The following is a 16371-nucleotide window of genomic DNA, read 5'->3' as shown; positions in this document are numbered from 1 at the left end:
CAATTACACAAGGCGACTCAGTAAAGAATCTGGGTATTATCTTCCACCCAACTCTCTCCTTTGAGTCACACATTAAGAGTGTTACTAAAACGGCCTTCTTTCATCTCCGTAATATCGCTAAAATCCGTTCTATTTTATCCACTAGCGACGCTGAGATCATTATTCATGCGTTCGTTACGTCTCGTCTCGACTACTGTAACGTATTATTTTCGGGTCTCCCTATGTCTAGCATTAAAAGACTACAATTGGTACAAAATGTGGCTGCTAGACTTTTGACAAGAACAAGAAAGTTTGATCATATTACGCCTATACTGGCTCACCTGCACTGGCTTCCTGTGCACTTAAGATGTGACTTTAAGGTTTTACTACTTACGTATAAAATACTACACGGTCTAGCTCCGTCCTATCTTGTCGATTGTATTGTACCATATGTCCCGGCAAGAAATCTGCGTTCAAAGAACTCCGGCTTATTAGTGATTCCCAGAGCCCCAAAAAAGTCTGCGGGCTATAGAGCGTTTTCTATTGGGGCTCCAGTACTATGGAATGCCCTCCCGGTAACAATTAGAGATGCTACCTCAGTAGAAGCATTTAAGTCCCATCTTAAAACTCATTTGTATACTCTAGCCTTTAAATAGCCCCCCTGTTAGACCAGTTGATCTGCCGTTTCTTTTCTTTTCTCCTCTGCTCCCCTCTTCCTTGTGGAGGGGGTGGGGGGCACAGGTCCGGTGGCCATGGATGAAGTGCTGGCTGTCCAGAGTCGGGACCCGGGGTGGACCGCTCGCCTGTGCATCGGCTGGGAACATCTCTGCGCTGCTGACCTGTCTCCGCTCGGGATGGTGTCCTGCTGGCCCCACTATGGACTGGACTCTCACTATTATGTTGGATCCACTATGGACTGGACTCTCACAATATTATGTCAGACCCACTCGACATCCATTGCTTTCGGTCTCCCCTATAGGGGGGGGTTACCCACATATGCGGTCCTCCGAGGTACTTGAACTCCTCCACTTGGGGCAAGATCTCCTCCCCAACTTGGAGATGGCACTCCACCCTTTCCCGGGCGAGAACCATGGACTCGGACTTGGAGGTGCTGATTCTCATCCCAGTCGCTTCACACTCTGCTGCGAACCGATCCAGTGAGAGCTGAAGATCCTGGCCAGATGAAGCCATCAGGACCACATCATCTGCAAAAAGCAGAGACCTAATCCTGCAGCTACCAAACCGTATCCCCTCAACGCCCTGACTGTGTCTAGAAATTCTGTCCATAAAAGTTATGAACAGAATGGGTGACAAAGGGCAGCCTTGGCGGGGTCCAACCCTCACTGGAAACGTGTCCGACTTACAATGCGGACCAAGTTCTGACACTGATCATACAGGGAGCGGACTGCCACAATCAGACAGTCCGATACCCCATACTCTCTGAGCACTCCCCACAGGACTTCCCGAGGGACACGGTCCAATGCCTTCTCCAAGTCCACAAAGCACATATAGACTGGTCTGGTTGGGCAAACTCCCATGCACCCTCAAGGACCCTGCCCAGAGTATAGAGCTGGTCCACAGTTCCACGACCAGGACCAAAACCACACTGTTCCTCCTGGATCCGAGGTTGGACTATGATCCAAAAGGAATGGAGATCTTTAATACATCTAGTTTTAGAAGAGTGACAATGGAAAGAAACATTTCAGCTTATGGAACAGACGTCACAGTGGAATAAAACAATGTAAGTCTATTAAAGAAGGGGAACCGGAGGGTGTGTTCTAACTATCGTGGGATCACACTCCTCAGCCTTCCCGGTAAGGTCTATTCAGGTGTACTGGAGAGGAGGCTACGCCGGATAGTCGAACCTCGGATTCAGGAGGAACAGTGTGGTTTTCGTCCTGGTCGTGGAACTGTGGACCAGCTCTATACTCTCGGCAGGGTCCTTGAGGGTGCATGGGAGTTTGCCCAACCAGTCTACATGTGCTTTGTGGACTTGGAGAAGGCATTCGACCGTGTCCCTCGGGAAGTCCTGTGGGGAGTGCTCAGAGAGTATGGGGTATCGGACTGTCTGATTGTGGCAGTTCGCTCCCTGTATGATCAGTGTCAGAGCTTGGTCCGCATTGCCGGCAGTAAGTCGGACACGTTTCCAGTGAGGGTTGGACTCCGCCAAGGCTGCCCTTTGTCACCCATTCTGTTCATAACTTTTATGGACAGATTTTCTAGGCGCAGTCAAGGCGTTGAGGGGATCTGGTTTGGTGGCTGCAGGATTAGGTCTCTGCTTTTTGCAGATGATGTGGTCCTGATGGCTTCATCTGGCCAGGATCTTCAGCTCTCACTGGATCGGTTTGCAGCCGAGTGTGAAGCGACTGGGATGAGAATCAGCACCTCCAAGTCAGAGTCCATGGTTCTCGCCCGGAAAAGGGTGGAATGCCATCTTCGGGTTGGGGAGGAGACCCTGCCCCAAGTGGAGGAGTTCAAGTACCTCGGAGTCTTGTTCACAAGTGAGGGAAGAGTGGATCGTGAGATCGACAGGCGGATCGGTGCGGCATCTTCAGTAATGCGGACGCTGTATCGATCCGTTGTGGTGAAGAAAGAGCTGAGCCGGAAGGCAAAGCTCTCAATTTACCGGTCAATCTACGTTCCCATCCTCATCTATGGTCATGAGCTTTGGGTTATGACCAAAAGGACAAGATCACGGGTACAAGCGGCCGAAATGAGTTTCCTCCGCCGGGTGGCGGGGCTCTCCCTTAGAGATAGGGTGAGAAGCTCTGTCATTCGGGGGGAGCTCAAAGTAAAGCCGCTGCTCCTCCACATGGAGAGGAGCCAGATGAGGTGGTTCGGGCATCTGGTCAGGATGACACCCGATCGCCTCCCTCGGGAGGTGTTTAGGGCACGTCCGACCGGTAGGAGGCCACGGGGAAGACCCAGGACACGTTGGGAAGACTATGTCTCCCGGCTGGCCTGGGAACGACTCGGGATCCCCCGGGAGGAGCTGGACGAAGTGGCTGGGGAGAGGGAAGTCTGGGCTTCCCTGCTTAGGCTGCTGCCCCCGCGACCCGACCTCGGATAAGCGGAAGAAGATGAATGGATTGATGGATGGAAGTCTATTAAAACAAGTAAAAATATGTCTTCATTATTAGTTTAATTTCTGCAAAATGAAAATATGGTTTTGCAGTTGACAACATTGAAAGTCAATAGAGGACAGATATACGTTTCTAACTTCTTTCTGCTCCTTTTCATTCATAATTTACTTTATTTAATTAAAACCTCTTAAGGCCCAAGCTGTTTGTTTACATGCTTTTTTTTCTTTTTTTTCTCTTTGCTATTTGGGCTTATTGGACCCTAATTATAATAAAAATTAAGAAACATCTTTTGATATGATGTACTTAGTCCATAAGTACACAAACGTGTACTTCATGTTTAGTGACATGCTAATTCTTATATTTACACTTTTTTCCCCCCAAATTTCATTGTATGTTATACTCTTCTGACACCACCAGATGGCAGTATAAGTGTCCACATAAGTGGCCATAAGACCCCAATTCAGTAGTGTACACAATTTTGGAAATAAGAGCTAAAAGGTGCTGTCCACGCATGTGGCCACTAAGGCCTTTAGAGGTTTTTAACGTTATTTTATTCTTATTTTTCTTCTATTGTTTGATGTTTTATGAATGAAATAAATAAACAGAACTGAATTCAGTTCTGTTTATTTATATATTATTATTTTATTGGATTTATATTCATAAATAAATAAATAAATAAATAATAAATATAAATAAATATATATATAATATATATAAATATAAATCATATTAAAATAAATAATACATATAAATAAATATTATTTATTTAGATTCAAATCCACATATTTACTGTCACTTCTTGTAACTGTAACTCAGTGCTTCGATAATAGAGAATACAAATATATAATGATTAAAAATAAAAACAACTTTGCGCAAATTGACATATTCATTTTTGTTTTAGTGTTTTATGTATTGTACTCTAGAGTCAATGTTGCTGATAATTTTGAACTTGATATTAATAATTTTTTGGTATTAAATGGTTTAGGTTTAAAGATAAAATAAGGATTACAATTTTCTAATTTCATGCAAATTGTTGCGCTTGAAATCTGTTCTGTTACCGACTAAAAAAAATATGGTAATAAAGTAAATCTTTGTTGTATTTTGCTCCACATTTATTTATTTTTTATTCTTAATAAAGATACAATGTTATGCAGAGGTGTACTTAAAACAATTTTGTACACACTAATACGATCTATAGTCACGACCAAGATTAGGATAATAAGAATAATTAAAAAAAAATTTCTCGTATTATTAGGGGAGGCGTAACAGAAAATAATTGTTTTCGTATTATTAGGGGGGCGTAACAGAAAATAATTGAGAAGCACTGCCAACTTTGAACGATCCTCGAGTTGCCTCACCTGCACACGTCGTTCTCCGCCTCCTCCAGGCCAAAGTGACCGTCAAACTCCAGGCGTATCCTGCTTCCTGGCGGCGACACCAGTTTCCATAGCAACAGCAGGTTCCGCGGGTACGAGTTGGGGTAGCGCGGGCTGTGGATGACGCCGCCCTCCGACGTGACCGTGACGTTGTCGCATTTGCGGTACAGGTCTGCGGTGAATGAGGCAGTTAGTCGTCATAAAACATGCAAACATTGGCATAAATATTGTTCATAGTTTAAATAGCAGCCAGCACAAACTCCACATGTATAAGGTCATTACTCAGCACAACTGCCACGGTGTCGTCAAAAAAAAATCACAAAACAGGTAAACACCGAACTATCTATTAAACAAGACAAGAAGCAAGGAATCAAACAGAGACAGGATTCAATTTAAGAGTTCCACGCCTCCCCATTTATTTGGGCATTCTCTGATTACATAGCTGCAGCTGCTTCTATTATACAGCAGCTGCACTGGGTCGTAAACAGTTCAAACAAAAAGGTGCTTGGAGCGGTGTCAGGTTTGCCCCCCTCTCTGCTTGTAGATTTCAGGTCCTGATAAGGTCCTGAAACAGTGGAGTTTTTACAAGCTGTCCGCCTTTTGCTTGATAAGATCAAAGACAGCTTTGTAAGTAACTCGGGAAAACGGTCTTTACGCAGGGCAACCTGAACTCATAGAAAACAAGTTGTGTGATAACTTATATACAATTATTCTGACAAAAAACACACAAAAAATTAACAATAACGATAAACTATGGCTGTTTTTTAATTTAATTCACTGTTAAAACGGCCGTGTATAAGGACATGTATAAGGTCATTACTCAGCACAGCCGTCTAACTCACGGTGTCGTCAAAAAAACACAATCACAAAACAGGTAAACAAAACTGTCACGTTCAAACACTGAACTATGTATTAAACAAGACAAGAAGCAAGGAATCAAACAAAGACAGGATTCAATTTAGCTCATGAGGAGAGCGCGTGGGGAATTGCACCCTCGTACAGTGTCACCCCACCGCTTTGAGGAAGGAGCTCCACGCCTCCTCCTTTATTTGGGCGTTCCCTGATTACATAGCTGCATCTGCTTCTAAGGGGAGGTGGTCATAAACAGCTGCACTGGGTCATAAACAGTTCAAACAAAAAGGTGCTTGGAGCGTTGTCAGGTTTGCCCCCCTCTCTGCTTGTAGATTTGGGGGTCCTGATATTGTCCTTCCTGTGGCTGTCCCAAGATCTGAGAAACCGACACCTCTACGGCGCATTCCGTCGCACACAGTGGAGTTTTACAAGCCAGCCGCCTTTTGCTTGATAAGATCAAAGACAGCTTTGTAAGTAACTCGGGAAAACGGTCTTTACGCAGGGCAACCTGAACTCATAGAAAACAAGTTGTGTGATAACTTATATACAATTATTCTGACAAAAACACACAAAAAATGAACAATAACGATAAACTATGGCTGTTTTTTAATTTAATTCACTGTTAAAACGGCCGTGTATAAGGACATGTATAAGGTCATTACTCAGCACAGCCGTCTAACTCACGGTGTCGTCAAAAAAACCACAATCACAAAACAGGTAAACAAAACTGTCACGTTCAAACACTGAACTATGTATTAAACAAGACAAGAAGCAAGGAATCAAACAGAGACAGTATTCAATTTAGCTCATGAGGAGAGCGCATGGACCTGCGCCCTCGTACAATGTCGCCCCACGCTCTGAGGAAAGAGTTCCACGCCTCCCCGTTTATTTGGGCATTCCCTGATTACATAGCTGCAGCTGCTTCTAATGGGAGGGGGTCTCATTACACAGCAGCTGGGTCATAAACAGCTCAAACAAAAAGGTGCTTGGAGCGGTGTCAGGTTTGCCCCCCCTCTCCGCTTGTAGATTTCGGGTCCTGATAATGTCCTTCCTGTGGCTGTCCCAAGATCTGAGAAACCGACACCTCTATGGCGCATTCCATAAGATCAAAGACAGCTTCGTAAGCACCAGTGGATAGTAACGGTCTTGAACTCATAGGGAACAAGTTGTGTGATAACTTATATACAATTATTCTGACAAAAAACACACAAAAAATGAACAATAACGATAAACTATGGCTGTTTTTTATTTTTATTTAAATCTCTGTTAAAACGGCCGTGAATTTCACAATAAAACGCTGGCTACTGAGCTGGGAATGTTTGCCCATTATTCACAATGGCTGCGTGAGAGAAGAACACACACATATTTCTCTTTTCCGTGCTTTCTAAATAGTAAAGAACTCCTAGCTGGGGGCGGCTAACAATGCACTTGTACTTCCGGTTGGAAAGCTCAGCCCTGCTGTGGGCGAACTCGTCCAAAAGATGGTGCGACGGCACAAACAATAACACACCTTTTCAGTGTCTTTGCAGTTAGGAACAGCTTGTTTTGTCTCAACGCCTCTAAGGTTAGAAGTACGGGTATGAACAGCTGCCAAAAGGCAATAAAATTGGGTTTTGCGTGCAGTCTGCATGCATGACGTCGTTAAATTCAAACGCACTGATGCTCCTCTTCTGTTTTAGCCACTTCCACCTAACTCAGGTCGTTGCAAATATGCGAGTGTACGCCGCCGAGCTTACAATCGTGCAAATGATTACCTCCCTCATCATAATAACACACAAAAACAACCGGCAAGAGAAAAGGGCAATTTTGCATTTTAATTAGATTCCATCAAATATAATTTAATGGAAGCTTAATTTGCAGTCACCTTGTTTTTGTGTTATGATAATTGCAAATGTCTCTCGTTTTACTCGACGACTAATGCTTGTTGATGAGGAACAAACAAAGATGGAAGGGTGACGCTACTCTCTGTTGGAACAATACTTATGTATTTATTTAATCTCTCTCCTGTGTTAGTTTGAAGCCGAAACGACAAACGCGCTCAGAGGAAGGTGACCGGTTTTTACAAAAAATTTGTTTTGAAGGGGGAATAGCAAACTCCCTGTTGATTTTTGCTGGGGGTTGTCAATTTATGAAATGTAGGTCTAAGTGAGACCTACATAGAGGTTTTTGTTTCATGTCTTTCCGACCTTTCCAGTGGGAGTTACAGGCAGTTTTGTCAGTTTTTTCATCCGAGGAGCAGATTTTTTGTGCGTTTTATTAAAAAATTGCGCTAGAGCACAATTTTGAGATTTGGGGTTAGGTTTTTTTTATTAGATCACACTTTTTGGCAGTCCTGATGTGTGCGTTCAGTTTGGTGAGTTTTGAAGCATGTTAAGAGGGTCAAATTACAGCTCAAAGAGGCAAAAGTGTCTGTTTTTAGTACTTTTTTGTCTTGAAGGGGGAATTGCCAACTTCCTGTTGATTTTAGCCCGAGACTGTACAATTATGAAAGGTAGGTGTAAGTCAGACCTACATAGAGGTTTTTGTTTTTATGTCTCTCCGACCTTCCTAGTGGGAGTTACAGGCAGTCTAGTTTTTTTTATTCCTAGGGGGCGCTAGAGCGCAATTATTATTTTTGGGGTTTGGTTTTTTCATCAAAAGGCAATTTTCGCAGGTCCTGACGTGTGCGTCAAATATGGTGAGTTTTGAAGCATGTTAAGTGGGTCAAATTGCAGCTCAAAGAGGCGGCCGGTATAATAATAATAATAATAATAATAATAAAACCTTAGAAAAACAATAGGTCCTTATGTCCCATTGTACTTTGTTAAAATTGCATATTATTCGACAACTGTTATTTTTGATAGTAACAGATACTACATCAAAACCTCTGTTTTTGCCATTTTATATATTTTTTGTTGTTAAAATAACCTTATTGCGACTAAATGTATTTATTTAAAAACAACATGCACTGACGATTATGAAAAATTACAGATTTTCCACAAATGTATGTTGTTTACCGGTAAAAAAACACCTATTTACTATGTTACATTAATTATTTTAACAACAAAAAATATATAAAATGACAAAAACAGAGGTTTTGATGTAGTATCTGTTACTATCAAAAATAACAGTTATCGAATAATATGCAATTTTAACAAAGTACTATTAATGTTAAATGAGTAAATATATAATAAAACAATTGTGTGTTATAGAACGTGAAGCAGAGCGTAATGAACGGTGCCCCTCCCTTTCAGATAATGGATGGCAGTTGATGACAAGAACATTTGAGCAACATTTTCCCAATAAAATGTAGTTTCATACAAATGATAGAATTATATATTTACTCATTTAACATTAATTGTACTATGTTAAAATTGCATATTATTCGATAACTGTTATTTTTGATAGTAACAGATACTACATCAAAACCTCTGTTTTTGTCATTTTATATATTTTTTGTTGTTACAATAACCATATTGCGACTAAATGTATTTATTTAAAAACAACATGCACTGACGAACAAAAGATATAATTATATATTTACTCATTTAACATTAATTGTACTTTGTTAAAATTGCATATTATTCGATAACTGTTATTTTATATAGTAACAGATACTATATCAAAACCTCTGTTTTTGTCATTTTATATATTTTTTGTTGTTAAAATAACCTTATTGCGACTAAATGTATTTATTTAAAAACAACATGCACTGACGAACAAAAGATAGAATTATATATTTACTCATTTAACATTAATTGTACTTTGTTAAAATTGCATATTATTCGATAACTGTTATTTTATATAGTAACAGATACTACATCAAAACCTCTGTTTTTGTCATTTTATATATTTTTTGTTGTTAAAATAACCTTATTGCGACTAAATGTATTTATTTAAAAACAACATGCACTGACGATTATGAAAAATTACAGATTTTCCACAAATGCATGTTGTTTACCGATAAAAAAACAACTATTTACTATGTTACATTTATTATTTAAACAACGAAAAATATATAAAATGACAAAAACAGAGGTTTTGATGTAGTATCTGTTACTATCAAAAATAACAGTTATCGAATAATATGCAATTTTAACAAAGTACAATTAATGTTAAATGAGTAAATATATAATAAAACAATTGTGTGTTATAGAACGTGAAGCAGAGCGTAATGAACGGTGCCCCTCCCTTTCAGATAATGGATGGCAGTTGATGACAAGAACATTTGAGCAACATTTTCCCAATAAAATTTAGTTTCATACAAATGATAGAATTATATATTTACTCATTTAACATTAATTGTACTTTGTTAAAATTGCATATTATTCGATAACTGTTATTTTTGATAGTAACAGATACTACATCAAAACCTCTGTTTTTGTCATTTTATATATTTTTTGTTGTTAAAATAACCTTATTGCGACTAAATGTATTTATTTAAAAACAACATGCACTGACGATTATGAAAAATTACAGATTTTCCACAAATGCATGTTGTTTACCGATAAAAAAACAACCATTTACTATGTTACATTTATTATTTTAACAACAAAAAAATATATTAAATGACAAAAACAGAGGTTTTGATGTAGTATCTGTTACTATCAAAAATAACAGTTATCGAATACTATGCAATTTTAACAAAGTAAAATTAATGTTAAATGAGTAAATATATAATAAAACAATTGTGTGTTATAGAACGTGAAGCAGAGCGTAATGAACGGTGCCCCTCCCTTTCAGATAATGGATGGCAGTTGATGACAAGAACATTTGAGCAACATTTTCCCAATAAAATGTAGTTTCATACAAATGATAGAATTATATATTTACTCATTTAACATTAATTGTACTTTGTTAAAATTGCATATTATTCGATAACTGTTATTTTTGATAGTAACAGATACTACATCAAAACCTCTGTTTTTGTCATTTTATATATTTTTTGTTGTTAAAATAACCTTATTGCGACTAAATGTATTTATTTAAAAACAACATGCACTGACGATTATGAAAAATTACAGATTTTCCACAAATGCATGTTGTTTACCAATAAAAACAACAACTATTTACTATGTTACATTTATTATTTTAACAACAAAAAAATATATAAAATGACAAAAACAGAGGTTTTGATGTAGTATCTGTTACTATCAAAAATAACAGTTATCGAATAATATGCAATTTTAACAAAGTACAATTAATGTTAAATGAGTAAATATATAATAAAACAATTGTGTGTTATAGAACGTGAAGCAGAGCTTAATGAACGGTGCCCCTCCCTTTCAGATAATGGATGGCAATTGATGACAAGAACATTTGAGCAACATTTTCCCAATAAAATTTAGTTTCATACAAATGATAGAATTATATATTTACTCATTTAACATTAATTGTACTTTGTTAAAATTGCATATTATTCGATAACTGTTATTTTTGATAGTAACAGATACTACATCAAAACCTCTGTTTTTGTCATTTTATATATTTTTTGTTGTTAAAATAACCATATTGCGACTAAATGTATTTATTTAAAAACAACATGCACGGACGATTATGAAAAATTACAGATTTTCCACAAATGTATGTTGTATACCGATAAAAAAACAACTATTTACTATGTTACATTTATTATTTTAACAACAAAAAAATATATAAAATGACAAAAACAGAGGTTTTGATGTAGTATCTGTTACTATCAAAAATAACAGTTATCGAATAATATGCAATTTTAACAAAGTACAATTAATGTTAAATGAGTAAATATATAATAAAACAATTGTGTGTTATAGAACGTGAAGCAGAGCTTAATGAACGGTGCCCCTCCCTTTCAGATAATGGATGGCAGTTGATGACAAGAACATTTGAGCAACATTTTCCCAATAAAATTTAGTTTCATACAAATGATAGAATTATATATTTACTCATTTAACATTAATTGTACTTTGTTAAAATGGCATATTATTCGATAACTGTTATTTTTGATAGTAACAGATACTACATCAAAACCTCTGTTTTTGTCATTTTATTTATTTTTTGTTGTTACAATAACCATATTGCGACTAAATGTATTTATTTAAAAACAACATGCACGGACGATTATGAAAAATTATAGATTTTCCACAAATGTATGTTGTTTACCGATAAAAAAAACAACTATTTACTATGTTACATTTATTATTTTAACAACAAAAAAATATAGAAAATGACAAAAACAGAGGTTTTGATGTAGTATCTGTTACTATCAAAAATAACAGTTATCGAATAATATGCAATTTTAACAAAGTACAATTAATGTTAAATGAGTAAATATATAATTCTCAGTGACGTGCAGTCACTTTCTTTCCATGATGGAAAGAAAAAAAAATGTAAAAAGAAAACAACAATTATTAAATTGTTAAATGTATCCAGTGATTATACTATAAAGTTATTTTCCATTTAACTTCACCAGTTTTAGATTATTTTTTATTTAAAATCGCTGAATTTTCACATTTGCCGTTCAAATACTGAGAAGAGACGGTGCGGTGAACAGCAGCCAGTTGAGGCACGTCACTCAGTGCCTCACCATGGATTGCGCAATGACTCGGCTAACTGCTGGCCTGCTGTGCAGTGAGACCGTATTGCTATATGAACTATATTATACATTTCCATAGTTTAGTTAGCTGAGGTATATAATGTACGGTGTATTTTGTCAACAACTGTATGTGTGTAACGTATTTCTTGTGCTGAGCGATCATAAAACGGCTGCAAAAGACGCACTGGCTGAGGCTCGCCTCCTGCACCCCCGCCGTAGAATTGTTATATCAACTAAAGCCCACACTTAAACTTTCCACGTGCAAGATTGAATCTATTTAAACAAGTTATTTCATAAGAAGCCAAAAAGTGCAAAAACAATAATGTTGGTGTTGGAGGAGTTGTGAATGACTGCAGGGCCACAACATTAGGTACACCTGCAAACTGCAGGTGTACCTAATTCACAACTCCTCCAACACGAACATTATTGTTTTTGCATTTTTTGGCTTCTTATTAAATAACTTTTGTAACCTATTTTTATGGGCTTTCCTCTTCGTGATGTTAAGTTCCTGTTATGCGCTGTTATACAGTATATGCCTTGAGCTCTTATTTTGAAGGCGCCAAGAGCGGAAGTGATGACATGTTGTAGTGGAGCGGAGGTTTTTGAAAGAAGGTAAATAAAGTGGTCCTCGTGTGAACTGGAGCCTCCGTGTTTGTTATGTTGTAGTTTCATACAGTATAGGCCACATTTATAAACCCTCGGTTACACTTTTTTAAATAGATTCAATCTTGCACGTGGAAAGTTGAAGTGAGGGCTTTAGTTGATATAACACTCCTGTCAGGAGGTGCATTAATCCAGCACAACAGTGGCGCATGGACTTCATTTATAAGTAAAGGTAAGACCATAATAACGTTTTTTTTTATTAAATGTGCTTTTTTGTGTGCTACAGTTTGTATGTGTAAAGTTAAAGTTAAGTTAAAGTAGCAATGATTGTCACACACACACTAGGTGTAATGAAATTTGTCCTCTGCATTTGACCCATCCCCTTGATCACCCCCTGGGAGGTGAGGGGAGCAGTGGGCAGCAGCGGCGCCGCGCCCGGGAATAATTTTTGGTGATTTAACCCCCAATTCCAAGCCTTGATGCTGAGTGCCAAGCAGGGAAAAATGCTGGTATGAGCTTTTAAACATAACCCGTTAACTGCTGCCAATCAAATGGTGAGTAAGATACTCATTAGGGTTCATATGTTTGTAAATCTGACTGTGATGAAGTCAGTGCCTCACCAGCCATCAACCTCACCGCACCTCACTGATAATTCTATCATTTGTATGAAACTACATTTTACTGGGAAAATGTTGCTCAAATGTTCTTGTCATCAACTGCCATCCATGATCTGAAAGGGAGGGGCACCGTTCATTAAGCTCTGCTTCACGTTCTATAACACACATTTGTTTAAGAATAAAGTCACTATTACAAAGCAATGTAACACAAATAAAGATGATGCAATGTACCGTATTTTCCGCACTATAAGGCGCACCTAAAAACCACAAATTTTCTCAAAAGCTGACAGTGCGCCTTATAACCCGGTGCGCTTTATATATGGATTAATATTACGATTCATTTTCATAAAGTTTCGATCTCGCAACTACGGTAAACAGCCGCCATCTTTTTTCCCGGTAGAACAGGAAGCGCTTCTTCTTCTACGCAAGCAACCGCCAAGGTAAGCACCCGCCCCCATAGAACAGGAAGCGCTTCTTCTTCTACTGTAAGCAACCACCCGCCCGCGTAGAAAAAGAAAAAGCGCGCGGATATCACCGTACGTTTCATTTCCTTTGTGTGTTTACATCTGTAAAGACCACAAAATGGCTCCTACTAAGCGACCGGGATCCGGTTCATGAAAAGACGCAATCTCTCCATCCGCACACGGACTACTATTTCACAGCAACTGATATTCCTGTGAACCGCACTGTAGATACAACGGGAGCACGTACGGTGAATATTCGCACCACAGGGAATGAGAAGTCATCCTTCACTGTGGTTCTAGCTTGCCATGCTAATGGCCAGAAACTTCCACCCATGGTGATATTCAAAAGGAAGACCTTGCCAAAAGAGACCTTTCCAGCCGGCGTCATCATAAAAGCTAACTCGAAGGGATGGATGAAGAAAAGATGAGCGAGTGGTTAAGGTAAGTTTAAGTTTACGCGAAGAGGCCGGGTGGCTTTTTTTACGCAGCTCCGTCCATGTTGATATACGACTCCATGCGCGCCCACATCACGCTGGTTTTAATATATTATTAAAGTTTGACTGACCTATTTGACTGTTTTTTTGACATTCCTTTAGCGCAGTTAGATGCGGCTTATAACACGGGGCGGCTTATAGGTGGACAAAGTTTTGAAATATGCCGTTCATTGAAGGCGCGGCTTATAACCCAGGGCGCCTTATGGTGCGGAAAATACGGTAAGCAAAAATGAAAAGATCTTCCATTACACACAGATTTACTAGAACAGGGTTTGGCAACCCGAAATGTTTAAAGAGCGATATTGGACTAAAAATACAAAAATATAAGTAAACATTCATTGATTGATTGAAAAACGAGTAAAACATCAATAATGTATTTAATTTCCAGTTTTTTGTCGAAATCCTGTGCTTTTTTAAGTGTAAAGTTACAATGAACGCCTAAAACATTGACAACACATTCGTTAAAATCACAAGTTGAGTCAATGTTAGAGAAAACAAACGTCACAGCTTTTCCGAAAAAGCTTCCGCAAATTCAGACGTTTGAGGCCGTGACGATCACAAAAAAATAAAGTAAATAAATAAAAACAACAACCTGCCATATCCTGGCGGGACTAAGAATTCTTTAACGTTCATGTCATGTCTGTGTGATCATGTTTTGTTTTAGTCATGTTCGGTTTTGTTTTTGGACTTTTTGTGCACTTTTGTTTTGTTTTGTCACCATAGCAACCATTAGTTTTCACCTGTCACGTCACGCACCTGTTTCACGTTTTGAGTCACGCACCTGCTGTCACTAATCATGTCTGTAGTATTTAAGTTCATTGTTTTCAGTTTGTCGTTCTGACGACATCCCACATTTATGCTCCGCACATTCCTGACACTTGATTTCATGTCCATCGTTCATGCCGCTCCTTTAGTCCTTGCCAAGTAAGTTTTTGTTTATTAATGCTATAGTCTAGTGATGGGTTGATGAGGCGTCATGAAGCGTTTCGACACATTGCAAAACTGTATTGATACTGTGTCGATACTGTGTCACTAAATACTGACATCTGCTGGACATTAAAAATCCCTACAGGCAACCTATGGACCGACTCAACTGACACTGATTTGATGCCCTAGTACAGGGGTCACCAACCTTTTTGGAACCAAAAACTACTTCTTGGGTACTGATTAATGCGAAGGGCTACCAGTTTGATACACACTTAAATAAATAAATATATTGTCATTTGTAAGTTACACGTAAGTGTGATTTAAACAAAAATAGCTAAATAAATAAATATATATATATATATAAAAAAAATGGGTATTTCTGTCTGTCATTCCGTCGTACATTTTTTTTTCCTTTTACGGAAGGTTTTTTTGTAGAGAATAAATGATGAAAAAAAACACTTAATTGAACGGTTTAAAAGAGGAGAAAACAAGAAAAAATTTAAAATAACATTTTGAAACATAGTTTATCTTCAATTTCGACTCTTTATAATTCAAAATTCAACCGACAAAAAGAAGAGAAAAACTAGCTTATTTGAATCTTTTTGAAAAAATTTTAAAAAAGAATTTATGGAACATCATTAGTAATTTTTCCTGATTAAGATACATTTTAAAATTTTGATGACATGTTTTAAATTGGTTAAAATCCAATCTGCACTTTGTTAGAATATTTAACAAAGACAAATCAGTATTTCTTCTAGATTTTCCAGAACAAAAATTTTAAAAGAAATTCAAAATACTTTGAAATAAGATTAAATTTGATTCTACAGATTTGCCAGAATTTTTTTTTAAAATTTTAATCATAGCAAGTTTGAAGAAATATTTCACAAATATTCTTCGTCGAAAAAACAGAAGCTAAAATATTTATTATTCTTTACAATAAAAAATAAATACATTTACTTGAACATTGATTTAAATTGTCAGGAAAGAAGAGGAAGAAATTTAAAAGGTAAAAAGGTATATTTGTTTCAAAATCTTAAAATCATTTTTAAGGTTGTATTTTTCCTCTAAAATTGTATTTCTAAAAGTAAAAAAATAAATGAATTTATTTAAACAAGTGAAGACCCATCCATCCATTCATTTTCTACCGCTTATTCCAAGTGAAGACCAAGTCTTTAAAATATTTTCTTGGATTTTCAAATTCTATTTGAGTTTTGTCTCTTTTAGAATTAAAAATGTCGAGCAAAGCGAGACCAGCTTGCTAGTAAATAAATAAAATTTAAAAAATAGAGGCAGCTCACTGGTAAGTGCTGCTCTTTGAGCTATTTTTAGAACAGGCCAGCGGGCGACTGATCTGGTCCTTACGGGCTACCTGGTGACCGCGGGCACCTCGTTGGTGACCCCTGCCCTAGTATATACAATAATA

General features: G+C 37.7%; 1 protein-coding gene across 1 annotated transcript in view; it reads right to left on the bottom strand.

The window, feature by feature from the left end:
* Positions 1-16371, bottom strand: part of pdgfd (platelet derived growth factor d) — a 167579-nt gene that overhangs the window by 66503 nt on the left and 84705 nt on the right. The window contains exon 2 of the mRNA XM_061925862.1: positions 4421-4610. Within this exon, the coding sequence (XP_061781846.1) occupies positions 4421-4610 (190 nt within the window). The remainder of the gene's footprint in view (positions 1-4420; positions 4611-16371) is intronic.

The sequence above is a fragment of the Nerophis lumbriciformis genome, linkage group LG30 (genome assembly GCF_033978685.3).
Source record: "Nerophis lumbriciformis linkage group LG30, RoL_Nlum_v2.1, whole genome shotgun sequence".
Lineage (NCBI taxonomy): Eukaryota > Metazoa > Chordata > Actinopteri > Syngnathiformes > Syngnathidae > Nerophis > Nerophis lumbriciformis.
This window is presented reverse-complemented; position numbering and strand designations above follow the sequence as displayed.